The 27,853-nt window shown below is 39.9% G+C and overlaps 1 protein-coding gene across 4 annotated transcripts in view; it reads right to left on the bottom strand.

The window, feature by feature from the left end:
- Positions 1-27,853, bottom strand: part of GLI3 (GLI family zinc finger 3) — a 376,435-nt gene that overhangs the window by 207,433 nt on the left and 141,149 nt on the right. For all 4 annotated transcript variants that reach the window (XM_053264771.1, XM_053264773.1, XM_053264772.1 and 1 more), the window contains one exon: positions 2,772-2,804. In XM_053264771.1, the coding sequence (XP_053120746.1) occupies positions 2,772-2,804 (33 nt within the window). The remainder of the gene's footprint in view (positions 1-2,771; positions 2,805-27,853) is intronic.

Here is a 27,853-nt window from a genome sequence, read left to right as displayed (position 1 = left end):
AAATCTCATCAAGTATAAACAACGAAATTTCCCATCAAAACAGGAATGGGAAACCAATCTTTTCCTAGTCATCAGTTATATGTAACCTCAAAGAGGAAGTGGCAATTTGTACATGTGGGTGCCTTTTATAACTCCTGTAACACTCACGTTTTATACATGAGAATCTTTACTCACATACAAAAGGTGATATACAAACTGTCCTCAGAAGTTAGGGCAAATAGGTGAACGCAAGCTACCAACTCTCTCTCTCTCTCTCTGAAGTGAAATACAGCAATCATGCAGAAACAGCAGTGGAGTCAATGGGGGGAAAGTGATAGAGTAAAAGAACAGTCCTTATGATCCCTACTTGTTGCTGAACTGGTTATAGATCTGACAGGCAGCAAATGCACAGAACGGAGTGACAAGGGAGGAAAGTAAAGAGAGAAAAGGAATTGGCACTTGAATCATAGATAAAGAGAGCAGAGTAGTTGGCTGCCTGCCAGGATACTTTTTGTGAATGGGAGGGTGTGGAATAGCCACTTCTTCAGATTTCCAGGGCAGGGGGAGCCACAGCTTGAACATGAGGAAAACCATTTGACAGATGCATTACTTGGTCATATATTACTTTTTGGATCATATTCTTATTATTTTCTCAGTCTTCGAGAACAAAAGACGACATATTGTATTATGGTGCTTTCTACAGTCAGAAATATTTACACCAGCATCACTCTCTGCAACATTAGACGTGGTTAATCCTTTTAATGATTTATATCCTGTTTTTACCAATTAAAAACAGGCACAACATAGCTCACAATATGAAACAATAAAACGTAATATACCAAGCAGCTGTCTAAAAACAAAGGCATCAATAAGTAATTAAATAAAGTTATATCACGGCATTAATAGAGCAGGCAACATCATGGTTTTGAGGAATTTAAATAGTGAATCTATTGACATATTCCTATTCCAAATATTTAAGTTCTGGTGGAAGAAAGCTTGGGTTCTGGGTTATATAATGTCCATACACTTAAAAGAAAAGGCAAACCCTTTTTGGTGGGACTATGCCTTTAATCGTTTTCAAAAGTGATTTTTTCCCCATTTCCTAAATCTGTAAATCAAATAAAAAAGTTACTATGGATTATCCGAGCACGAGGAATTGCCAAAAGAATTGTTATACAATACTGGAAGGATAATTTTACTCCTGATATACAGCTGTGGATTATGGATGTGTGTTCCTTAGCACTGTTTGAACAAGTTATTTTTCCTGGCAAAATGGAAAAGAAGAGGATTTATTTATTTATTGCTATTTGGTCTAATTTTAATGAATTATATGGATTCTGAAGATTTATATTTTTTAAAAAAGAGTTTTTTTCTTTCTCCGCCCCCCCCTTTACCTCCCCTTCCTTCTCTCTCTCTTTCTTTTTGTATTGACATACATATGTTATGTTAAATATGAAGAATAGGAGGGGTGATTATGTGTGTGTCTTGGTGGGTTCTTTTTCCTTTTTAAAGTGATTATATTATGAATTTTAGTTGTATTACTTATTATTTGAAAAAAAGTTGAAGATTTTTTTTTAAAGTGGAGTTTTTGCAAATGTTATTTTAGTTGTATACCCTGAAAAGGGGATGGGGCTGTAAAAAAAAAAGTGGTAAAGCACTGCTTTTTATGCCGAAGGTCCCAGTTTTGATCCCTGGCATCTCCAGGTATGGCTGGGAAAGACTGCTACCTGAAACCTTGGAGAGCCACTGACAGTCAGTGTAGACAATACTGAGCTAGATAGACCCATGCTCTGACTTCATATATGGCAGCTTCCTACATTCCTATGTAATTAACAATATTCTCAAGTTTCATTCCACATTAAACGGTGTGCTATTCTCAATTAAGAAAACACCCTTAGGCTATACCTTCATACTCAAAATCCATTTTCTACCTAAGGCATAATTATGCAACAAATTCAGTCACCAAGATATATGTGGACAAATCTGGTTACTACTCCAGGGAAAATCTAGTAACTAGTGATTTCTGATTGGGAAATATTGATGCAAGGACTGGAAGTAATACAGTCTGGATTGCCCAAGGTGTGAACTGAGCAGGTCCAGAAATCAACCACAACAGGCATTTATTTTCTCACTTTCATGTGAATTATTATTAGTGGGTTTTTTATGCATAAGGAGAGAATCATATGATTTCATGCAAGAGGATTCAGGTTTAGTCCCTCACACAGTCAGTTTAAGCAATCATAGCACAAGTAATAGAGCTGAAAAGACTATGCCTGAAACCTTCAAAAGCTGCTGCCAGAGCAGAAATATTAGAGATTCCCGCCTAGAGATTTCTATATTAGGTGGTATAAAAATTAATTGATTAATTAATTAATTAATTAAGGGCAGCAAAGGTAAAATATTGAGGCTTTTGTTTCAATGATCCATAAAGGCTGTAAAACCACCATGTTATTGTTCTTTGTAGCTTTACAGCCCATGCCTCAAAGTTCCTCCATCAGATACTTCATCTAGTCAAAATTAGATTTGCACCAAAAATTCACCAAACATGAATTTTAAAATAAATCTACAGGGTTTTCTTCTCACAGATCATCTGAAGAATTTTTAGGGAAGCCCCAAGAATTTAGATGAAATTAGAATAATTTCTCAAGGGGTGTTTCACACATTACTGTTTCTAATGGCTCATACTCAGAAAATACAGCACATTGAATGAAAACAAACATGTAACACAGGAACAGGTAATTGCAATTGAAAGTTAACAATAATAAAGCAAGGCAACAAAGAAGATTACTTACAGTACTTTATAGAATTCAAAGCAGGGGCTGAATCTGAAACAAAGCAGATAAAACACTATGAATTTCAAAAAATTACCTCTACAAATCAAGCTCCTAGATCATAGTTAACCAAGAAATATCATGGTGTTTTTTTTAATGTGTCTGATTTCAGCCACTTGTTGCAGACATTAGCAATACCTGTAATGGTTCCTATTTTTCTAAATTGCAACTCTTGGTCAAATCAAGTATAATTAATCTGAAAAACATGTATAGTATTTGATGCACTGCAATGTTAATAAGAACTGAATAATTACTCTTAAAAGTAAATTGTATGACTTCTTCACATGATTTGTGGAGTGGAAGGAAAGAGTGCACATTGCTTTTCATCACCGACACTAAAACTGGTAGAGGAAGTAGGAAAGTACTGTCTCCTCCTCCCTCACTGTGATGCAAGTAAGATATGCTCCAGATTCACCCCATTAATGTCTTACAGCCCTGTCTGAAATTTCTTACTGACAAGGAAGCCCCATTGAGTTCAATGGAACCTCTTTCTGGATAAGTGTGCTTAGGGCTGCCATGCTAACTTACACTCTTATGCGTATTTGTTCAGAGATAATTCAAGATGTTTTGGTACCTGATACAAAAAATACAATAAAATGACACACCAACTCATGGTGGTAAAAATCAAATACTGCTGGATACTTGATTATTTGCTGCGCTTTAATTGTGCTACCCCAAAACTGCTGCTTTATTCTACTTAGCAACAACTTGCTTCCATTTAACCATGCATCAGGCTGTTTGGTCCAATTAATACTTTATCAGAGAATCATGGGAACCTCCTTCCCTTAGCCATGGAGAACTACGTAAAATTGAATTGTGTGGTTTCGTCCTTCCTGTTCTACTACCACCAGTTCTCAGTGAATAATGATTTTGCATTTCTGAATCTTTACATTTTCAGTATACTTAAATATGTATCATTACACTGAACAATAAAAAAATATAATTTTCTATAATAACTTTTTTAAAGCAGGCATTTGACATAAGCTATGGTTTTAACAAAGCACACAAACCTCTGAAGGCAAGAACAATGCCTGCTCTGTCCACCCCACCCCAACACCATACACTGATGATAATACTGATGCTCTAGCTATGATTTTTTATTATTTAAAAAATAATATGCTCCACTAACTTCAAGATCCATAAAATTGAAATGAATATACAGTCCCATAAAATGTGGTTAAAATGTAGGAAGTTCCAACATCTGAACATTTAAAATTCACTGAACATAACAAAATTAACAAAATCTAGCAAGTAATAAAAACCAATACCTGTTATGTTCCGAATACATTGCTTATAAATCTTAACAACTGAAAATAAAACTTTGTAACTGACTCTGTTACCTAACATTGTGAATCCATCACCAAGAAAGCTATATACTATTCTAACAAAGGAGCAATCAAAGGTGTAATGTCTACGTCTTTCATCTCTGCAGAAGCTGTGTACCAATGAACACATGGGATATAGTTAATATTCCTTCATTTCTATTTACTTCCAGCATGACAGAATAAGCATAAATGGTGATTTCAGTTAAATGTCTTGAGGACCTAAGTGCACTTAGACACCCTTTCTATCATTTGCAACCTTGCTTGTTCAAGGTTCAGGATAGCAGGACCCATTCGGATAGGTTCCATAGAGATAATCAAACTGAACATGCATAGATTGCGGGGAAGTCCTGTCACCATAATCTCTTTCCCTTCTCTGCATGCATAGATTCTGCATATGTCATGAAAACATCTTACTACATGTTTTACAGACATTGTCAAACACTTGCCCAGAAGCATATGCAAGACTGTTAAATAAAAATCTAGAAAAAATTACCTTCTCCTAGTGATGGAGAACTCCAGAGAACAACTTGGGTGGAAATTGTGGTGGTAGCAGCAGGCACTACCAGATAGTAAATATTGAGGACTTATGATAGAGAGTCCCAGAGAAATATAGGCAAATATATAGTAAAAACTATACTGTTGCTAGCTATGTTGGCTAGCCCTGTGAGTGTAACCCAGTAAGGATGTGCAAACCGGTTCAATGTCAAACCGGTTTAGTTTGAAGGTTTGGGGTTGATCCAAACCATCCCTGGTTCAGCTTGACCCCAGAACTAACACAAGGCTTTTAACATTCACCCTCTCCAGGGGGCTTATCCAAGGCCGCGGCGGGGGGGGGGGTCCACAGAGGTACCCACTCCCCCTGCCGGCCTCTGTTTTGGCAAAAACATTTCGGGTGTTCTTTGGCCTATTTCAGGTCTTTCCCCCTTCGTGGCTGCCATTTTGGTGGCCGCCACGCATGTGCAATGGGCCCCTGCGTGGCAGCGTTATGAATAAGAGACCTAGCTGATCAAGATTTAGGCCATGTTGGTTGGTTTTAACAGAGGCATTACTAGATTGTGGATTTAGGAGATGCTAAGTGTGACATAAAACTAAAATCACCATTAATGGGTTTAGCAGATCACACCTGAAATCAAGACTTAGGACTACTACTACTACTTATATACCGCTTTTCAACAAAAAGTTTCTAAAGTAGTTTACATGAAAAATAATACCGTAAATAAGATGATTCCATGTCCCCAAAGGACTCACAGTCTAAAAAAAATTGCAAAGTAAACACCAAAAGCAACCACTAGAGCAGGGATGTCGAACTGTGGCCCTCCAGCAGTTTTTGGACTACAACTCCCATAATCCCCAGCCACAGTGGCCAATATCCAGGGATGATGGGATTTCTAGGCCAACATCTGCAGAAGGGCCACAGTTTGACATCCTTGCACTAGAGGAATGCTATTCTGGGATTTGCCATATTTTCCCGTGCTAAATAGAAGGGAATCACCACTTCAAACGGTATCCCTTAGCTCAGTTGGCAGGTGTTATGTGACTCCTTCACACATGACTTTTCCTATATGAATGAAATCTCTGTGTAATAAACAGTGTGCACAAAATGTATGTACACGTTACTGTTTTCCCACAAGCACATTAATTTGGTATTGATTTTATTATACAGACCAAGTATTTTGAAAATAAAAGTATTTCCTAAATACATTTATTATTAATAATAATAATAACAATAATAATCAGTATTAGTATTCCATAATACAAAAAATAATGCTTTGAGGAGCAATGCTGCACAGCATGCATACTTAAAGCAAATTAAACACTTCTAAAATCTTCATACATTATAGTAGATAAGTTTCATTCCTGAGATTATTTCTGCTTAGGACAAATTTCAGATGTGACCCAACCCAGCTATTTAGATCAAAACTTAACAAGAGGATGCCTCTGAATAACAGTTGCAGGGGAGTAACAGCAGGAGAGAGGGCATGCCCTCAACTCCTGCCTGTAGGCTCCCAGTGGTATCTGGTGGGCCACTGTGTGAAACAGGATGCTGGACTAGATGGGCCATGGGCCTGATCCAGCAGGGCTGTTCCTATGTTCTTATAACAAATGATTTCAATAGGCTTAAGTTATTCTAATTCTGAATTGGATAGTAGTAATAAAGTGTCCACCACTTGCAAATCTCTACCTTTCCTGGAATGCTACAGTGCGGAGAAGCACGTTGTGGTGAGCTGTAAGAAAAACAATGGATGGGGAAGAGTTGGGAGCAATGTAAAGGTAAAATGTGCCGAATATACCCTGTGGCAAATCACCCTCTCACAAAACAGTATTGCCTGCAAGAAGCAGCCATCAGGGTTTTATTTCACAGTTTTGTGTGTAATAAATAGTTTAGCCCTTCATCACGTCTAGGCAAATTCAGAATTGCCAGCTGCCTAGCACTGATGCTGAGCTAGAAGGAAAAACCAGTTCCGGATAGAAGGAAAAAATGCCTTCAGAATAAGTTAACAAGAAGTTCTAGTAAGAACTAATCAGTGTTCCCTCTAAGGCGAGCATGCATGTGTGTGCACACAAGTTGTTTGATATCTGCTCATTTAATTCTAGATCCCACTTAAATTGAATCACGGCATGCACACATACTGCCTTGATACTGCCACCCAGAACAAAAGGCATTCCGCACACAGATGAAAAAATTAGAGAGGACACTGGAACTAATCTGCCTACTTTCCTTTCACTAGAATCTTAATTGATAATTACCATTTTGTGCATCCAATGTTCACGCATGCACCATCTTGAATTGGAGTGTATGACATTATCACAAAATAGACCACTGAGGTGTCCCTCTCACTAGAACTGTACTAAATTTGATCAAAATCAGTTCCAGTTGCACCTCAAATATTCACACATCTGCCATCTTGAATTGGTCTGGATGACATCATCACAAACTATACCACTGAGGTCTCAAGCTATGTGTCCCTACAGCTGTTCCAAATTTAGTTCAAATTGGTTAGGTAATTCATAAGTTAGCCCACTTGTGCCTCAAATGTCCACATGTCCACCGTTAGGGTAGATGACATCACAGATATGCCATTGAGGTGTCCCTATGTGTCCCTACAACTACCAATTTTGGTCAAAATCGGTGCAGGCAGTTGCAAAGTTGATAGGGACACACAAACATGGACACACACACACAAAACTCGGTGATCTCATAAGCTGACTTTCGTTAAGGAAAGTAGGTTTAAAATGCATCACTGGTGCTTTTTTTGTTTTGTGTTTTTAAAATCAGCCGAAAACACCAAGACCATCTGATTATATAACAGTTAATATAAATTTTGGCCAAATTCAAACATAAATTGTCTGAATTAATATGCTGATGACATCCAAATCTATTTCTCCTTAACATTATCAGAAAATGGCATTAGCCCCTTATATGCCTACCTACAGGCAGTAATGGGCTGGATGAGGGATAATAAACTGAAGCTGAATCCAAGGAGGTACTCATTGTTGGAAGTTGTAATCTGCAAGATGGGATAGAACTTCCTGTTCTGGGCAAGGTTACACTCCCTCCAAAAGAACATGTACGTAGCTTGGGAGTGCTCTTAGACACGGGTCTCAACCTTGGGCCTCAAGATGAGAAACTCTGCCCGTTTCTCAAGGAGAATGACCTAAAAATAGTGGTGCAACAGCCGGTAACCTCTAGGTTGGACTACTGCAATACTGCAAAATCTAAGAAGGGCTGCCTTTGCACACAGTTTGAAAACTTCAGTTAGTCTAAAATGCGGTAACCAGATTGGTCTTTGGGGTATCCCAGAGAGACTACGTTATGCATGTTCTTAAACAGTTGCACTGGCTGCCAATATGTTTCCAGGACAAAGCCCCGAATGGCTTACGTCAGTGTTATCTGAAAGAGCACCTTTCTCTACAAGATCCATGTCGCTCATTAAGATCATCAGGAGGGGTCCGTCTTTGGGTTCCACCAATTCATCTGGTGATGACCTGGGATAAGGCCTTCTCTATCTTTTTAAACCTAGGTTGTAGAACACACTTGGAGGCCTTCAGGAGAGCCTTAAAGACCCATCTTTTTAGCTGGCTTTCAATATCTAATTTTAATTTTAAAGATTTTTAATCTAGGGTTTTTTTAAAAGTTTTAATTGTTTTATTATGTGTTTTTTATTTTAATGTAAACTGCCACGAGCCACTTTAGGAAGGCTGGTATATGCATTGAATGAATGAATGAATGAATGAATGAATGAATGAATGAAATAACACCAGCCACCATTAAGCATACCCAAGGTTGGTGTTCTTTATTGTCCAAATGTAGGATTTCTTCCCAACCATGGTTCCTTTAAACCTTGATTTAACACCTCAGTTTAAAGTTGGTGAGGTTGCTGCAACCATGGGTCCACTGGCCCCATCATGTCATTCAAATTTGGTGCAAGCTTTAACCTGGGGTTCATGCTGAAGCTGCTCCATTCTCTCATGGCTTCTTATCATCCAGTGGCCATCTTTGACAGGGCAAAGAGAAACTAACCCTTTCATTTCCTCCCAAATATTACACTTCTCTGACCAAAGGCTGAAACTTTTACCCCCGTGTATGAAGCTGGAAACCTTGTATGGTTTTCTGGTGACGTGGTTTTATTTTATTTTATTTTATTTTATTTTATTTTATTTGTCTTGTATACCACATCCTCCTGGCAATGGCACAAATGGCTGGCAATGGCACAAATGTGGAAAGGACACCGCTGTCAATAGAAACGCTGTCTCTCTATTCCACCAGTGACACAGCTATGCTTGCAAACCAGGGACACACAGCTGCCACGCACCTAGCACCACTTTCAAATGGGAAGCAGATACCAACAGGAAAACCATACAGAGGATAACCACCACCACCCTGAGGCACATTTCCATGTCCCCCTTCCAGCATAAATATCACTCTCCCAGAGATCATGTGAAGAGAGGGAGGCTCAGAGCTGCTCAGAAATGCATCCGCTCTAGGCAGCCCACATCTCTCACTGGCTGTTTCTTGAAGGGAATGCTCTGCCCTCTGCTGCCTAGCAGCTTGTTACCCTACCCCCCTTTTGCCCCCCGCTTTGCCACACCATGTTTGCCACACCACATTCCTAGATCTTCCTCACAGAAAGGCAGAAAACCAGACAGAGACATAAAGGCATGGCGGGGGGGGGCCTTAAGAACCACCCTTCCTCTTGCTTGCTTGCTTGCTTGCTTGGCAGCTTATCCAAACACACCCTTGTAGGATCACCTTGCACATAGAGATGGGAAGAGCAGGAGAATTTTTCTCATCCAACCATTTCAGTCTTTATACAGTACATTGTATTCTGCTGCTCAACGCCTAGAGTCTTTGGAGGAGGTGGTATATAAGAAGAATGAATGAATAAAATCACATCACCAGAAAAACATACACAGTTTCCAGCTTCATACACGGGTGAAACAGTTTCAGCCTTTGGGCACACCAGTATAATGTTTGGGAGGAAATGAACAGGTTAGTTTCCCTTTGCCCTTTCAAAGACGACCACTGGATGATAAGAAGCCATGAGAGAATCCGAGCATAATATGCATGCACCCGCTCAGATCGTAGTCAATGTTTGCTGGATGAGTGCTGGGCTGACACCATGCCCACAGTGTGGCAATGCAAGTAGAACCGTGATTGCTGGGATTAAGCCTGGAAAGACTAGGAAGAGGGACAATTCTAGGCAGCAGATGGAGGTAACGAAACCCCACTTTCTGGATCTTATGTGGCGTAATTCTCACCTTCAGCCCTTAATTTCAGGTATGCCTACCTGCGGTTTGGCATTATGTCTGAATAAGGCCTTTGTAATTATGGAAATTATCACACAGAGAGCATACATGGACAAAGGTCATCTGCAAACAACATTATCTAAGGAATGCATACAGGCATTCAGACATCGAGTCCTTCCCAAGGACCTGGGATGGCTGAATTTTATTGTCAATTGTTATAGATATCATTGCAGAATATAGGCTGTTCCCAGTAAAGCTGCTTTTTCTAATTGGCTGATGGTGATTTCTGTGACCCCTATGGTGTTGAGGTGCTCTTCAAGGTCTTTTGGAACTGCACCCAGGGCACCAATTACCACTGGGATTATTTTGGTCTTTTTCTGCCACAGCCTTTCAATTTCAATTTGTAGATCTTTGTATTTTGTTATTTTTTCTATTTCTTTTTCTTCTATTCTGCTATCCCCTGGTATTGCTATGCCAATTATTTTAACTTGTTTTTCTTTCTTCTCGACTACAGTTATATCTGGTGTATTGTGTGGCAGATGTTTGTCTGTTTGTAGTCGCAAGTCCCATAATATTTTTACATCTTCATTTTCTTCAACTTTTTCAATTTTATGGTCCCACCAATTCTTGGCTACAGGTAGCTTGTATTTTTTGCAGATGTTCCAGTGTATCATCCCTGCTACCTTGTCATGCCTTTGTTTGTAGTCAGTCTGTGCGATCTTTTTACAACAGCTGATTAGGTGGTCCACTGTTTCATCTGCTTTTTTACAAAGGCGGCACTTGCTGTTTGTTGTGGATTTTTCTACTTTTGCTCTTATTGCATTTGTTCTTAGTGCCTGTTCTTGCGCAGCAAGTATTAAATCCTCTGTTTCTTTCTTCAAGTAGTTATTATTACTAATTACTAATAATTATTATTACTAATTATTATTAGTAATTATTATTCAAATTATTATTATTATTATCATTATTATTATACCCCCAGTGATGCACTACCTTGGCGTGGTGGCGTGGTTGTGGGATTGTGTAAACAATAACAAGAAGAAGAAGAAGAAGAAGAAGAAGAAGAAGTAGTAGTAGTTGTTTAATTAGTTACTTTGGGGGGAAAGTTATTGACAATAATAAGAGGGAACTGAAATGCTATTCAGGCTAAAGTTGGTAGGAAATTTACAACTAAATTTATGGATTTCCCAAGTGAGAATTAAAGTTTCACACTGAACCAATAAGAAGATTTTCATCTCTCCCCCCCACCCCGCTCTTTTTGTGTGTGTGTGCCACTGACACCACTGTCTCTCTTAATCACCCTTTCCCTAGGTTCATGAACATACCAGCTACAGGCAGTTTTGGAGGAAACTGATTATCTAGACCCATTTCAAACAGGCTTTAGAGCAGGCTATGGGGTTGAGACAGCCTTACCAGGGAATCAACAGAGGGAGAGTGACTTGAGAGTTCTTTTGGATCTCTCGGCGGCCTTCAAAACGATCAACCATGGTATCCATTTTGATTGCCTGGGAAAGTTGGGGATAGGAGGCACTGCTTTGCAGTGGTTGGGGATAGGAGGCACTGTTGGGGATAGGAGGCACTGCTTTGCAGTGGTTCCACTCCTATCTCTTGAGTAGATTCCCTGATGGTGAAGATGATTCCAGATGGTGAAGATGATTCCAGATGGTGAAGATGGTGAAGATGATTCCAGATGGTGAAGCTTGGTGATGGTTGCTCTTCAAAACGGGAGCTATTATATATAAAGTCCCTCAAGGCTCCTTTCTGTCACCAATGCTTTTTAATATCCACATGAAACCGCTGGATGAGGTCATCAGGAGATTTGGTGCACGGTGTTATCAGTATGCTGATGACACCCAAATCTATTTCTTCTTCTCATCAATAGCAGGAAATGGCACTCATTCCCTAAATGTCTGCTCACAAGCAGTAGTGGGCCGAATGAGAGGCAACAAATTGAAGCTGAATCCAAGTAAGACAGAGGAGCTCATTGTGGGGGATTGGAATGTGAGGGATGAGTTAGATCTTCCTGTGCTGGACGGAATAAACACTGTCCCAAAAGGAACAGGTACGCAGCTTGAGAGTGCTCTTAGATCTGGGCCTCATCCTGGTATCTCAGGTGGAGGCTATGGCCAGGAATGCTTTCCATCAGCTTCAGCTGATTCTTGAAGAGAATGATCTCAAAACAGTGGTGCATCAGCTGGTAACCTCCAGGCTTGACTATTGCAATGCACTCATGTGGGACTGCCTTTGTATGTAGTTTGGAAACTTCAATTAGTTCAAAATTAGTTCTAGCCTTCAAGAGAGCCCTAGAAACCTATTTGTTTGTTCTGGCCTTTCAAGGTTTTTAAATTGTTCTTAAATGTTTTTAACTGGTTTTAAATGGTTTTAACCATTTTAAAATTTGTTTTTATATTGTTTTAAGCTGTTTTAAAAGGTTTTTGTTTTGTTTTAGCCTACTTTCCAGTAGTCTTATGAGATCACCAGGCATTCTGTGTGTGTGTCCCTGTGTCCCCCACTATCAACTTTGCAACACCGGGACCAATATGAACCAAATTAGGTACAGTTGTAGGAACACACAGGGACACCTCAACGGTGTAGTTTGTCATCCACCCTAATCCAAGATGGCAGGTGAATACACATTTGAGGTGCAAGTGGGCTAACTTGTGAACCGCTTAACCGATTAGAACCAAATTTGCTACAGCTGAGGGACTCATAGGGATGCCCAAATGGTGTGGTGTGTGATGATGTCATCCACTCCAATTCAATATGGCAGCCTTGTGAACATTTGAGGCACAAGCAGGCTAATTTGTGGACTGCCTTACCCATTTGAACCAAATTGGGTTCAGTTGCAGTGAGTGATACACAGGAACAAATCAATGGCATAATTTTGGATGATGTCATCCACACCAGTTCAAGATGGCAGACATGTAAACTATTGAGGCGCAAGTGGGCTAACTTATGAACTGCTTAACCGATTTGAACCAAATTTGCTGAAGCTGTAGGGCCACTTTAATGGCATAGTTTGTGATTATGTCATCTACCCCAATCCAAGATGATGGATGCGTGAATGTTTGAGGCGCAAGTGGGCTAACTTGTGGACTAACTGATTTGAAACAAATTACATGCAGTTGTAGTGAGTAACACACAGGGACACCTCAGTAGTGTAGTTTGTGATAATGTCATCCACCCTGATTCAAGATGGAGGAAGCATAAACCTTTGAGGCACAAGTGAGCTAACTTGTGGACCACTTAACTGATTTGAACCAAATTTGCTACATATCTAGTTTGCTACAGCTCTAGGGACAGATAGGGATACCTCAACAGCAAAGATTGTGACTATCTCATCCACTCCAATTCAAGATGGTGGGCACATAAACTTTTGAGGTGCTAGTGCACTAACTTGTGGACAGTCTAACCAATTTGAACCAAATTTGGAACAGCTGAATGGACACACAGGGATACCCCAATGGTGTAGTTTGTGCTGATGTCACCCACCCCAATCCAAGATGGTGTATGCATAAACTTTTGAGGTGCAAGTGCACTAACCTGAGGACTGTCTAACCGATTTGAACCAAATTTGGAACAGCGGTAGTGAGTGACACACAGGGACACCTCAATGGTGCAGTCTGTAATGACGACATCCACCCCGATCCAAGATGGCAGACACATGAACATTTGATGCACAACTTGTGGACCTTGATTTGCACCAAATTTAGTCCAGATGTAGAGACAGTGAAAGGTATGTAGGCGGGTTAGTTCTTACTAGAACAACTTCTTGTTTTTTGTTGTTGTACACCACCCAGAGCCTTTGGATAGGGCAGTGTAAAAATGTAATAAACTAACAAACAAACAAAAACAAACTTTTCACCAATATAACAGGTAAAATGTAACTTGAAAAATCTATAACATAATGTTTGGATATGTATCCTCAGTGGTTCATAACGTAGTTATCCTAATACTTAGCACAAGATGGAAGCAGGCTTTCTTGCCTGCAGTCTGTTCCCCATCTAATCTTTTCAAAATATATTTTGTAAAATCGTTTCCCATCACCATGATTGATTCCCAGAACTTCCTGTTAACTTGGAAGCAGTATAGGATGCTTTTGCAGTTGCTTAGCATATTTCTAGCATAACATTCAGTTAGGATGTTTTGTACTTTCGTTGTCAACATAGTACTTTGCTCTAAACAAAATTAAAATTTTGCATACAGAAATCTAAATACTCCATCAAGAAAAGCTAGAGTCTAGAATAGTCTAAATCAGGTATGCAAATTAGGCAAATGTATTCTTATAAGTCTTGTTTTGCATATTTTACTTTGCAGTTTTCCCATAATTTATTCTAATTCTCCTAATGACTGTAGAAGGCAAGGAGCTATACAGGACAGATAGCAAGGATCCATTTTCAGGGCTTCAGTTATGCCTGAATCCCTGAGAAAAGCTGGCAGTCTTGATCTTCCCAAGAGCTGCTACTTCTCACCAGTCCCTACCATAGCCCTTGCCTCTTCAACTCACCTCTATGACTATCATTTTTAACATCATCAAGTACAAAAAATACTCCTTCCCCAAACGATTTTCCTATACTGAACCTTTCTTCCAAGTATACAAAGAGAAATATTCAATTACATCAATAATAAAGGGCATACATATATAAAATTAGGTACATGTTCTCCTTAAAATCCTTAGAAACAGCAGCTTGGAAAAGTTGAAGATTTTAAATGTGAACTTCAAAATGAGTAAGTACTATGGGTGCTGCTGCACCTTGCTGTTACAGCAGCAAGTAAGCATCTACCAACTACCTGTTTCTGGAGAGGTGCAAGCCACAACCTCCGCTCCCAGCATGTCATCTGAATCTGCCCAATGTCGGGTTCCCCAGCTGCATTTCCCTCCGGGAACCTATAACCGAATCTAAGTTACAGATGTCAGCTTCGCAGAAGCAAATGCAGCTGTGGCACCCAACACTGGGCAGGTTTAGATGAGCTGCCAGGAGCAGAACTTATGGCTCGTGCCAGGAGCAAATGCTTGCTAGGCAGAAGCAGCTGGCAAAAATTTACTTGTCACTGTATCATGTAAAGCCACCCTAAGAAACAACTTAAATGCTGACACAAAATGGGAAAGTCCTAAGAAATTAAATTAAATGCTGGCATATAAAATGAGCTTCAAACGAGAAATACAGCTGTGATTCTTTTCTTTTATTACTTACAGTTATGTACCAGGTTCAATCGCAAGGTTTAACAGAAGACAACCTTGCATACTTCAACGGCATGCCACAATACAGGGCTTTCATGTCAGCCCAGAGAAGACACACAGAATTGTATGACAGAATCTCTCCGTCAACAGGAGATTTTACATGTTAGCATCAAGCATCTAATGTAACTGCCTAGAGAAGAAAGGTTCCTCACTGACATAACTCATATGCTAATTGACATACACTCACACCCCATGTAAACCATAAACAAACACCCTGGGATCTGATATTGCATGAGCTTTCCTTTGATAAGCATTCTTACACAGTTTTGGTTCAGATATTTTCAAGGCTTCAGAAACTTAACAAAAAAAATTCACGGAGTTGGAAATGATCAATTCAACATACTAGTCTGATGGCCAGTTTCTAAATTTTCAAGGAACATGGGGACAACGTTGTGCCAAGTATCTCCTGCACTGCTCATACTGGGAGGTCTTGTACTGGTCTTGTGGTAACAAGCATGGATTGTCCCCTTTGCTAAGCAGGGTCTGCCCTGTTTTGAATGGGAGACCACATATGTGTGCATTTGAGATATTCCCCTTAGGGAATGGGGTCACTCTGGGAAGAGCATCTGCATGCTTACACGCAGAAGGTTCCACATTCCCTCCCTGGCATCTCCGATAGGGCTGAGAGAGACTCCTGACTGCAACCCTGGAGAAGCCACTGCCAGTCTGTGTAGACAATACTGAGCTAGATATATCAATGGTCTGACTTGGTAGAAGGCAGATTCCTATGTTCCTAACAGGTCGAGCCCTGACAGGGATCCCACAGTTGGGTGTAGGGTGTAATGAGTCTCTATGGCAGAAACCTTGCAACAGACAGGTCCTTCACACATCCCACCTGCCAAGATTCATCTGCTACCACACGAGTCTGCTCATCACATCAATGAAGGTCCTCCCTTTGAGTACCCCCTCAACTGATAAGGAGGATGGTGATTGGAGAGATGGTCCTTTTGGTCATGCTGGCCCATATCTGAATTGTCCTTCCCAGAAAAATTCACTTGGAGATAATCCTGACTTTTTTGCACCAGACTTCACCAGATTTTCCAGCTAATCAAGTAGCTGGTTTTTTTATGTTCGAGTTATGTTAGGGTGCTGCTGAATTGTTTTGTTTGGTGACAATTGCTGCTTTGGTGATTATATAATGATCGACTCTGGTTGTTTTTGTTGTATTGCTTTTATTACTTGACTGTATGCCACCCTGGGAACTTATGCTTTAGTGCTAACAAATTTACCAAACAAAATGTAGAATTTATACAGCTCTTTAATATTCAAAGAGCGTAACATGTAATAGAAATTCTTTGTAGCAACCCTGTAAATGTTCGGTATTAATATTCACATATTTAGTTGGCTTTAAAATGTGTGTTTTTAAAAAGTTTGTAAGTGCACTGAAGCTTATTGGAATATGGTATGTACATTTTTCAAAATAAATAATTCAATAAATATTGCAGATGGGCCCTAAGGATGAGGGACAGAGTTTTGACCATGAGAACCACCCAGTAAGTTAATAGATAAGTTATTGTACTTCTTACTACACAAGATTCTTTTGAATATCTAATATTTGGTATTTTCTGCTTGTCACTGCAATTGTATCACTCTTTTGTATTTTTTTCTTCAAAAGCTTTCCCTCTCTTCCCATTTTCACTTTAAGCTTATTGTACTTACTTTCAAATGTCTCCAGAGTTTTGCTTCGCTATATCTATCTAATCTTCTTTCTCTGTGCTCCTCCTCAGACCCTTCGCTCTACAGGTACCAATCTTCAAATTCAGCCTAAGATTATGCTCTCTATCCACTGCCTGCATCCCTTTTCACTACAGCCTCCTATCGCTGGAATGTCCTAACGCTTGACATCCAGCTCACTCCCTCTGTTTTTACTGTCAAGCAGCTATATGAAACACATCTGTTCACTCTAGGTTATCCAGATTGACCTCATCTTCTTTTATTTTATTTTCCCTTTCTCATAGGAACATAGGAAGCTGTCATATGCTGAGTCAGACCATTGGTCTATCTAGCTCAGTATTGTCTTCACAGACTGGCAGCAGCTTCTCCAAGGTTGCAGGCAGGAATCTCTCTCAGCCCCTATCTTGGAGATGTCAGGGAGGGAACTTGGAACCTTCTGCTCTTCCCAGAGCGGATCCATCCCCTAAGGGGAATATCTTGCAGTGCTCACACATCAAGTCTCCCATTCATATGCAACCAGGGTAGACCCTACTTAGCTAAGGGGACAAGTCATGATTGCTACCACAAGACCAGCTCTCCTCTCCTCTCCTCTCCCTAAAGTCTTTTATCTATAGACTATAAGCATGTGAGCAGGGCCAGTGTTATTTTGAATTCTGGCACAAAACATTCTTAAAACTCAATTTTCACCACCACCACTACTACCACTACCACTGTCAATCGATCCTGCCTCTCGTTTCAACAATAAGTTAAACATCCCCAGGCCCTTTACTCTGACCTCACGGAATATGCATTCTAGGCAATCTAGAAATTGTAGCTGTCCTCATATAGGAAGCAGATTACAGGAAACATGTGGCTGCTGTTGAAAGCAGACCAACAACTTCACCTCCTTTCTCCCCAGGTGATAACTAGCAATGCAAAATGCATGGTGACATCACACCACTCTGTGAGTTTTCTTGCCCCTGCAATCAGCAGCTAATTAAAGGATGTACAGAGAAACTCACAGAGCAATGACATCATGTCACAGAGTTTGCATTACTAGGAGGAATCACCAGAGGAGAGAGGAGGAGGGGGAGCTGTTGCTCAGTGGTAGAGCACATGCTTTGCACAAGGCAGCTGCATATCTTCATATATAGATATCGAGACATGGAGCTGATGTTTTTGGCAGTGACCCATAACAGTTAGTTTGAACCTCAGTTTCAACTGTAAGAAGAAATAAGCGCAGAATGTTTGGTCTGTGCTCAGATATGTCTGTTTCAGAACCAAGGTTCCAGACATTATTGTAGTTAGCAGAGCTAAGGTTGCCTAAGAAGCTTGTCCTTTATGCGGACAGGATCCCAGAGAAGCATTTGTTGCAGAGGACCCAGAAAACCTAAGAATCTTTTGTTCCTATGTAATTTCTCTAACTTTAGAAGAATATTAGAATTGAAGACTCTTTCTGGTGGAGATTGAAGACCTGTTTAGGGCCCGCAGTTTCATTTCATTTCATTTCCAAGGAAGTTGTAGTCTAAAATTCCCCGCCAATATGGACCAAAAAAGTAATATGTCCCCATGTGGTTAAGCTACTTTTGAACTGAGCACTATCTAATTAACTAAAGAGGTAATCAGTTCCAGGCTAGCAAACACAAGTTGCACATATTCTTTAATGCAAAAGGGAGACTGTACATCATTATAAAGCTAAAGTTTCAGGTGAGCAGTTACAGTTGGAAAGGATATTTAAGAGTTGTTTCCTTTATGCAATATAAGCTTTCAAGTTGAAAAAAAAATGAATAAAAATTAAATATGAACTGTTCTTTATGAAGTCCCTAGACTTGGTCTCCTAACACAGCTATTCATCAAAATACAAAAAGGTGGGTTTTTTCTGATGCAAGTGTCTTGTTCCATCAAAGAAAAGCTGCTGACAATATTTTAAATATCCTATTCTAAAACAATACCTACAGCAAGAGGCCTGATTTTGATTTATTGAATAATTTGACCAGAAAACACCTGGAGTCACAACATTACATACAATCACTCCCATTCCTTTGTTGTAACACAGTCAAAAAACATTACCAAAATAAAAATTGACAGCACAAAGTTGTACTAGTCCATTCCAGCTATTCTGACTTAACAATGTATATTAAAATAGGGATTTTTCTGAAAGCATGGGTTAGATATCACACTTCATTGATTTTCATAAACTGCAAAACTTCCCAACATTGCCTACAAACTGAATGTAAAACTGCATCTTTTTCCCCCTTTTTTCTTTTTAAAAAGCTAATTAGGGTGAAATGTGTGGGGGGGGAGGAGATAAGACATTTTGCCTCTAACAAGCCCACTGTTCTGTTTAAATTTATATATACTTTCCCTTTGCAAGAATTTCTAAAGTGGACTCTTCACAAATTGTTACAGAGCAATTTGCACACAGTTAGTTCTGTCTTTAATCGAGAAATCTGCCTGATTGTGAGCTTATTTCCCAAAGGCTGGGAGTGAAGGTTATTCCATTAGGCCTTAGGGGAATAGCAATCTATCTAATACGTTTCTGAATTATTTCAGACTGAGCTGAGCTGAACATGAGAACAAAGCCCGGATTCCACTGCAAGGAAAGACTAGCCTAACTCCCAGCTGGGAAGATTTAGGGAGAGATTTATACCTACATAAATGCTGGAGAAATTTTCCAAGTAATTGCATGTATTTGCCTGCTATTGTCAGTGGCTGTAAACTAATGTTTATTAAAACATATCAGCAAGGTGCTGCCTATTATCCATCTCCCAAGTTCTTCAGGCAGGGCACTATAAAGAAATCTCATTTGCTGTATCCTTTATTTCTTAATAGTGAAAGGGCAAGAAGGAAGAAAGGGAATTTGTTTGGTTACTCTGTGCCTAGTACTTGTGCTTATGGCAACAGGCACAAAGTCCACCTACAACGCAGTGTGTTTGGTTTGATCAGAAACATACAATGTGGGCTCTCTCCCCAATATCCGATTCCCATCAATTCTCCCCTGTTTCATGATAAATAGGGCAGAGGAGGAATAGGGATATGCATCAATCCTTCAGGCTGACTATCTCTTTTTGGCTTGTAATGGAACCCCTAGAGCAGAGGGCTCCCTGGACTTGTTTTGTAATAGGACGTAGGGTGAATCCACTTCTTGGCCCACAGAAACACCACTCCTGAGCTGCCAACTATACTTCCTGGGGCAAAAGGCTTGGTTTACATTAGGAGAATACCTTACTGACAGACCCTCCAGTGTCAAGTTTATTGAGATGTACAAACTAGCTGCAAATGAAAAGGCAGGCGTCTAACACTTTATCAGGTATCATTTAAAAAGCCAAGGGGGCTTAAAACTTATTTTTGTTGTTCCTATTTTTAACAGTATTGTTCCCACTTCCAGCTTTTAGAACCAAGGGGAATTAAACAACCGTACATGATATGTACTGTTCTACAGTGGTTGCCGATAAGTTTCCAGGCAAAATACAAGGTCTTGGTTATAACCTATAAACCCCTAAACAGCTTAGGCCCTGGGTGTCTAAGAGAACATCTTCTTCTATATGAACCACACCGCCCATTGAGATCATCTGGAGAGGTTTGTCTGCAGTTGTCATCGGCTCGTCTGGTGGCTGCTCAGGGACGGGCCTTCTCCATTGCTGCCCCAAGGCTTTGGAACACGCTTCCTGCTGAAATAAGAGCCTCACCATCTCTTACAACTTTTTAAAAAGCAGTCAAGACACATTTGTTTACCCAAGCTTTTAATTAGATACTATTTTAATTATTTTATTTTTAATGGTTTTAACCTTTTAAATTTTAAATTGTTGTAATGTTTTAACGTTCTTACTTGTTGTTTTTATTGTTTTGTTGTAAACCACCCAGAGACTTGTGCTTTGGGCAGTATACAAATATAAATATGGCATGTGGATCAGCTACTTAAAGAAAAAGCAAGCCCAACCTTTACTGGGCTAGCACAAATCGCTTTTTGCATCCTGAGCAGTTCTTTGGGCCCTGGCCACAGTAGGCAAATGAAATATTATAATGGCCTCAAATTCAAGCAACAACAAAAACTCAGATCCTGAGGGGGACGAGCTGGGCAAATCCCAAGTATCAACACCAGCTGCTGAGGTGCAGGGCCAAGAATCCCAGGAGCAGTGGGCATTGAGGAGTTCCAGAAACGTGAACCCAGATCCCCAGAGATGGTCTCCTGAGCCTGAGTCACCAGAGGGGTCAAACCCAGACATATCAGAACCCTTGAAAGGTGGCAAAGGGACAGCAGAGCGTTCAGCTCCAAACTTGGGTAATGTCCCTTTAAGGATCCACACTTGGCAACAGAGGGTAGAGCCTGAGGGGAGATAGGCAGGGCCAAGAGACATGAAAGAATTCAACTGGAACTGGAATTATGTCAATTTGAACCCTTGGTGCTCTCTGAGGTTCTGCATTCTGACCAGGCTGGCCCCCATTGGAGACCAGGACAAATATATGTATAAAAGTAGACTTTAGCATTGAATAAAATTGCACATAACTAATATTGTTTTTTTATTCTATTTGGTAATAGAAATAAAAATATGCAAAGAAACCATTAAGGAGGGAATTGTCCATATATCCTTTGTAGACAACATGTAATCCATGTTGTGCACCACTCAGAGCCTTTGGATAGGGTGGTATAAAAATGTAATAAATAAATGCTCTTTTGAGGGTGGTGGTTGTTTTTAAAATCTTGCTTTGTTGTTTTGACAATCTTTCATTATTTCAAGTTGCAATTACATCTGCTGCATTGTAGCAATGTATAGGTTTATTTGCGCCTGATTGATGAGTGAGGACATCATGAGAGCTGTCAAAGGCATACAATGTTCTTAACAAGCAATTTCCTTGTTTTTAAGTTCTTGACTATAATGAGTGATGTGATGGTTAACCAGATATTTGCCTCTTCATATCTGGTCCTAAACTCAGAACGGATTGTACAAAGGTAACTGCATTAGCATTCTGTATAACGGAAACAACTGCATTGTCTTTATTACCAGTTACCTCTCTTGATTTTCTGACCTGCCACATAGCCTATAGGCTACAAGGTAGATTATAGCAGGCTGATTCAATATAGTCAATTCTACAAAGGCCAACATTCTTTTAGGATTGTGTGCAAGTGAGCCATGCCTAGCCCTACTCACCATTACACCGACTTACCCAGCGTTTCTGTTTTATGTACATTAGTGTTCCATCTTGTAAAGGTAGAAGTTGCCAAAGCAACAACAGCAGCAATGCTCCTTTAGATTACAATCCGCCAGGTACAACAGGCATTAATGTCCATCCCAACAAGTTTTCTAGTGTAGCAATCCATAGGATTGGGCCTTAAATCACTATTCAAATCAAGATCTTCCAGCAGATTTAATTTGTAAACTTCATTAGCAGTAAAGGAGAAGGAAATATAATTTCTGACTGCAACAGTAGAAGAACACTTAAAAAACAGTCAGCTTTGAACAAATGCTGCAACTCCACCAAGACACTGAGGCCAAAATATATTCTTACACATTCAAACAAGATGGAGGAACTCATGGTAGGGGGTCATACTTACTTCAAGGGACGTAGTAGGTCTTTCTGTTCTGGATGGGATTGCACTCCCACTCCCCCGCAAAAAAAACCAAACCAACACAAGTACATAGCTTGGGAGTGCTTCTGGACCCAGGCCTCACTCTGGTCTCTCAGGTTGAGGCTATGGCCAGAAGATGTTCTATCAACTTCGGTTGATATGACAGCTGTGTCCATTCCTTGAAGACAATGATCTCAGAACTGTGGTGCACTCTCTGGTAACTTCTAGGCTTTACGTCTGCAATGCATTCTAGGTGGAGCTGCCTTTGTATGTAGTTCGGAAACTTCAGATGGTCCAAAATGCAGCAGCTAGATTGGTCTCTGGGGTTTCTCAGAGACACCATATTATGCCTGTCTTAAAACAACTGCATTGGCTGCCAATAGAGTTTCCAGGCAAAATACAAATTGCTGGTAATTACCTTTAAAGCCCTAAGTGACTTAGGACAGGGTTATCTGGGAGAGCCCCTTCTTCTGTATGAGCCCCACTGCACATTAAGGTAATCAAGAGAGGTCTGTCTCCAGATGCCGCCAGCTCATCTGGTGGCGACTCAGGAGCGGGCCTTCTCTGTAGTCCCTCCTGGGCTGTGGAATGCACTCCCTATAGAAATTTGTACATTGACATCTTTACCAGCCTTTAGAAGAGCCCTTAAGATGCATCTTTTTAGCCTGGCTTTTAGTTATTGTTGAATGTTTTAAATTGTTGTTTTAATAGCTGGTTTGCTGTTTTTATTGTATTTATTTGTGTGAACTGCCTAGAGCCTTTGAAATCAGGCAGTATTTGAATAGATAGATAGATAGATAGATAGATAGATAGATAGATAGATAGATAGATAGATGGATGAAATAACGTATTCATAACCACTCTGACAAAGCAAAGGAGATCCATGCAACAAGGTAGGCTTCCACATACAGATCCCCTTTGCAGAACAGGAAATGCATCTGCAATGCGATGTGCAGCTGAATGCAAAACTTCCAACATAATTCCCATCTGCACTGGAAGGTATGTGGGGGGAGGGACAATCCACCTCCATCCTGCATGGTGGATGCAAATGCACATCTCCACCCACTGTCAAACTTCTGACTGAATACAATACAACAGTTTCATGTAACTATCTCTGACTTGATCACTGTCTGCTCTTATTCCTATTCTAATATCAAATCCAATCATGAATATGCTCAAACAGATGGCATTTCTAGTTCTGAAGTCAAACAATATTATACCTTTGCTTTCTTAAATTACCCGGGGGTGATATGGAGGGACAGAGCGGATAAGAAGGGGGATGGGAACAAAATAGCAGGTTTAGCAAGGACAGCTACCGGAAGCTGGGAATTTATTTCTAAAGGTTTGGTGTCACAAAACTGTGATCAACAAAACACTCAGTAAAAGCCAAGAGAAAGGCAGAAAGGTCCAATGATTAGGTTTTAGCTTTTGGTCAAATACTAATTATATGGAGAAGGAGAGGGGAGAAAACAGAATGAAAGAATATAATAATGCTTTCTACAGGTGGTACCAAGGTCCCCTGGCTGGTCCTTCAAACAAAACCATCCCCATGTAAAGCTTAAAGAGGATTAATCCTCAAGGACCACTGTAACAAGACCTTTAAAGGCTCAAGAACAGCAGCCTATCACTGAGGGTAGCAGTAGCCTGCTCCCAGAAGTCTTCTCTAGCAGAGTTACATCAAAGCAAAGCGGGACCAGATAGCAGGAATCCCAGAGAATCCCTTATCTCAGCGTTAGCGGATGCTTCTCCTCTGATTGTCTTGAACTGCCACCTGTCCCAGGCATCTTTGAAGGCAATGCTAAGTCTGTGATGGATCTGACCTCCTTGAGCTGAGATTCTTTTATGTCTTTCTTCATTTTCTGCTCTGTTACATTCTTTCCCTGAAATGCACACTACATGAAACAAAGGGAGTTCTCACTCCTTGACTCACTGTCCCCAGCTATTTGAAAGCAGAAGGGGGAAAATACAATGTTAAGGATTATACTCCATCTGCAATGTGGAGTTGTCCTCCAGAGACAAGCCTCTTATTTTTGAGAGTTATAACTAGATGGCTTTTACATGAGGATGACTTGAAAATAGGGGGTTCAGTATTGCTAGAAGCCAAGATGAGAAGGCTGCATGGCAGAGATAACTTAAAAACAAAAAGACTCGTACTATAGAGATATACTAAGAATCACATTAAAGGAAAAATTACCAGGAAGCAACAAGCCACATGGCCATCATTACATAATTAAAGGAATCATATACAGTCCTCCTATATTACATGCAAATGTTCTATATCAATCTATTATTTAAAATTTACAGGAAAGGAGATTTACTTTATATTTAAAATTGGGTAGGAAGGCCAAAGCATTAGCAGAAATGTCCTGGGCTTGCTACTACTGATATTCCTAAATTAAAACAAAATCTTATCCATGACCACTTATGGTAACAGAGTGTCCCAGAGGGAAACTATGTTAAAATAAATAAATACTATCTGGTATCTATTAATTTCACTGGGTGATCTCTGGTTCTAACATTATATGAAAGACAATCTGTCCCCGCAGTTCACTTTTTCCAACCTCCTCATTTTATATACTTTAATAATCGGTACTATATTTTAGTTCCAAATCATGTGCCCCCTGCATTCATTTAGGACCTCTTTCCTTGAAATAGCATAGCAGTGCTGCCTAAGAAGCCTTCCCCACTGTCTTTTTGTATGGCACCCAAAAGAAAATTTAGCCACCTGGAGGCCAGGTCAAGCATACCTAGCAAAGGAGTCAAAAGGGTAATGCAAGTCTCAAGCTCACCTACACTGTACCTTCTCCCTGCATGCACAACCAGGATTGTGTCATGTTTCACTCTTCATGGGATCTTCCTGATCACTTACCCTTTGGTCTGGAGACAGGATAATTAAACTAATTAATAGTATCGCTGAAGCACTTTTTCATACAAATTTCAAAATGTGGTTTACAAAACTAAAAACAAATATTAGAAAAATATAAACTCTTTTTAAAATTATTATTAAAAATGAACCAGCAGCACAGCAACAGCAACAAAAAGTACAAGTCGGGGCAAATCAGCCTATTTTACTTAAGTCTATTCTCAAAGACCAAGATTACACAGAGAGATCCCACATTCAGATAAATGTGGTACAGCTTGGATCAAACGTGCTATTATACACACAGTAGAGAGGGTACACACATAGCCAACATCCTTGGCTATCTCGCTGGTTTTCTTGCTGAAAAGGAAATATCTTAACTAGACCTAGAAGTCAGGACTACCATTGTGGACCTACAATTGTTTATTTGTGGGGGAGGGGAAGGGATTTGTTTGGTTTTGGTGTTTTTGCAAAGATGTGTATGTAACGTGGAGCAAAGCTTTTTTGTCCACTTTTTTGTCCACTTTTGTCTTTGACAAGGATAGGAATGGTGAGTAATGCTAGAATATCTAAAACTTGGGGGGGGGGGGAGAGACAGGTAGATTGAGAAAAACAGAATTATTATTTTTGTTCACTCATTACAAGCTGAACCCATGCTTCATCCCCAAATTTCATCTCAGCTTGTAATGGCTCAGCACTATCTTTCCTGTCTACAAGTTTCTCTTCTACACTCCACTTTTGTGCATGTTCATAAACTTATCAAATTGTGGGGCAGGGAGAGACCAAAAAAAGTAGTGATGGTTAAAGCTAAGGGTTGTTTCTATAATGTTCCTGAATTGCATGATGTCCCTAAGAACATGACCTCTGGGAAGTGCAGTTTTTATATTTTCCCCATGTAACAGGAGAAATGAAGACTACACTTCCCAGAATTAAGCTAAGTCAACAGCTCTTTCTAAGCCATACAAACTACTGCTCCAGCCATTCCAATCATGGAAACAAGCTTCATCATGCTTACGGCGTTTGCCTCTTTAGGTAAATGACGTAAGCATGAAGAGCATGATAGCCCAAGCACTGAGCATTGATCTCAGCACATCTATGCCGGAGCAGGATTTCCAGGTGCACATTCAGGACATTGTACATGGTTACAGTGTCCATTTTTGGGGAATGCCTGAATAGGGCTTATGAAATTGATCATTTCTAAATATGTGACGGTCTCCACTGAAATCAATATGAGACTATTTCCCCACACATTTACATACAAACTGAGTGTTGCAAGTCCACCACCTATTTACAATCTCTTGGGCTGTAGACCATGCCAGCAAATCACAATCTGCACTACTCATTGCAGAAGGCAATAATTCACCATTTTCGGTGGCACAGACCAAACAAGAAGCTTTAAATCTTCTCCACTCATATGTGAATGGAATGTGTGAGCCAGAGTCTGTGCTCATAAAAAGCCTCTCCCTTGAGAACTGAAATACTACAATGTTTTTTGGTTCATTTGATACATTCACAACTTAATTCTCTGTATGACAAAATTGACGGCAGCTATCAAGCTAGGTTTGCATGTGAAAGGTAGAACTCTGCCCCCAACCAGCATGACCCTCACATACATTTTCAGGAGGGAAAGACAGATGAAGCATCACAAAACGATTACCACATCTTGGAATAATCTTACAAAAGGTGGCATATACATCTAAAAATAAATAAACAAATGAAGTTTTCTGGTGAACGGATAATACATGGTTTTTCTTCTAGTTGCTAAAATACATTCAACTAAAAATATAGCATGTAATAAGATGTAATAAATAAAATATATCACCTACATCACTTTTTAAGTATGATTTTGCTCCTGCTGCTACAGTGATGTTAAGACAGTTGCTACAATTTGGCTCCACGCTCACAAAAGGAAGACACACAGAAAAACAGGGTTGGAAGAAACCTGGAGTTCAGGTAGTCCAGCATCTTCACTAGCAATTCTTCATAATAATGTTTTCATAAACCAATTAACCTACCATATTCACCCAAATAAAAGATTATTCTGAATTTAAGACAACCCCCTTAAACACAAAGGTTAAATTTAGATTATACCTGTATTTACCAAAAGGAAGAGAAATCTAAATTAAAGATGACCTCACACACACCCGCACCGCCAATTTCTAACATCAAAACTTGAAAAAAACCTAGTCTCAGATTCAGGTAAATACAGTACATTATCCATATTATAGTGTGCCATAAACAGAGTGGCAGAGTAATTTAGGCTATGTCACAGGTGCTCCTAGGAAAATAAATAAACTTACTGGACATCAATATGTGTGAGCACTGAACTCCTGTGTTACATAGCACAACTTGAAGTATTATTATCCTACTCAACCTGTGTGGAAATCCTTTCATGAAATATGACAGCCACTGAAGTCCAGTTCACAAAATACTTTTGTTGACTCCAAAAGCAGTAGTAGGGAGAAACATAATGAGGCTATTCACACGTGCAGTGGAAATCAGGCTAAGGGAACCCAGCCCGGATCCCACCATGCGTGTGAACTGGTGAGAGCCGCACAGCTCCCACCTGCAAGCCCACTTAATTCACCCCACCCTTAAACAAGGTTAGCAGAGCAAGCTCTCCGCTAACCCCGTGGTTTTGATCAT

Source organism: Hemicordylus capensis, chromosome 6, assembly GCF_027244095.1.
Source record: "Hemicordylus capensis ecotype Gifberg chromosome 6, rHemCap1.1.pri, whole genome shotgun sequence".
Lineage (NCBI taxonomy): Eukaryota > Metazoa > Chordata > Lepidosauria > Squamata > Cordylidae > Hemicordylus > Hemicordylus capensis.
The sequence above is the reverse complement of the archived record's forward strand: the minus strand, read 5'-3'. Positions and strand labels throughout refer to the sequence as shown.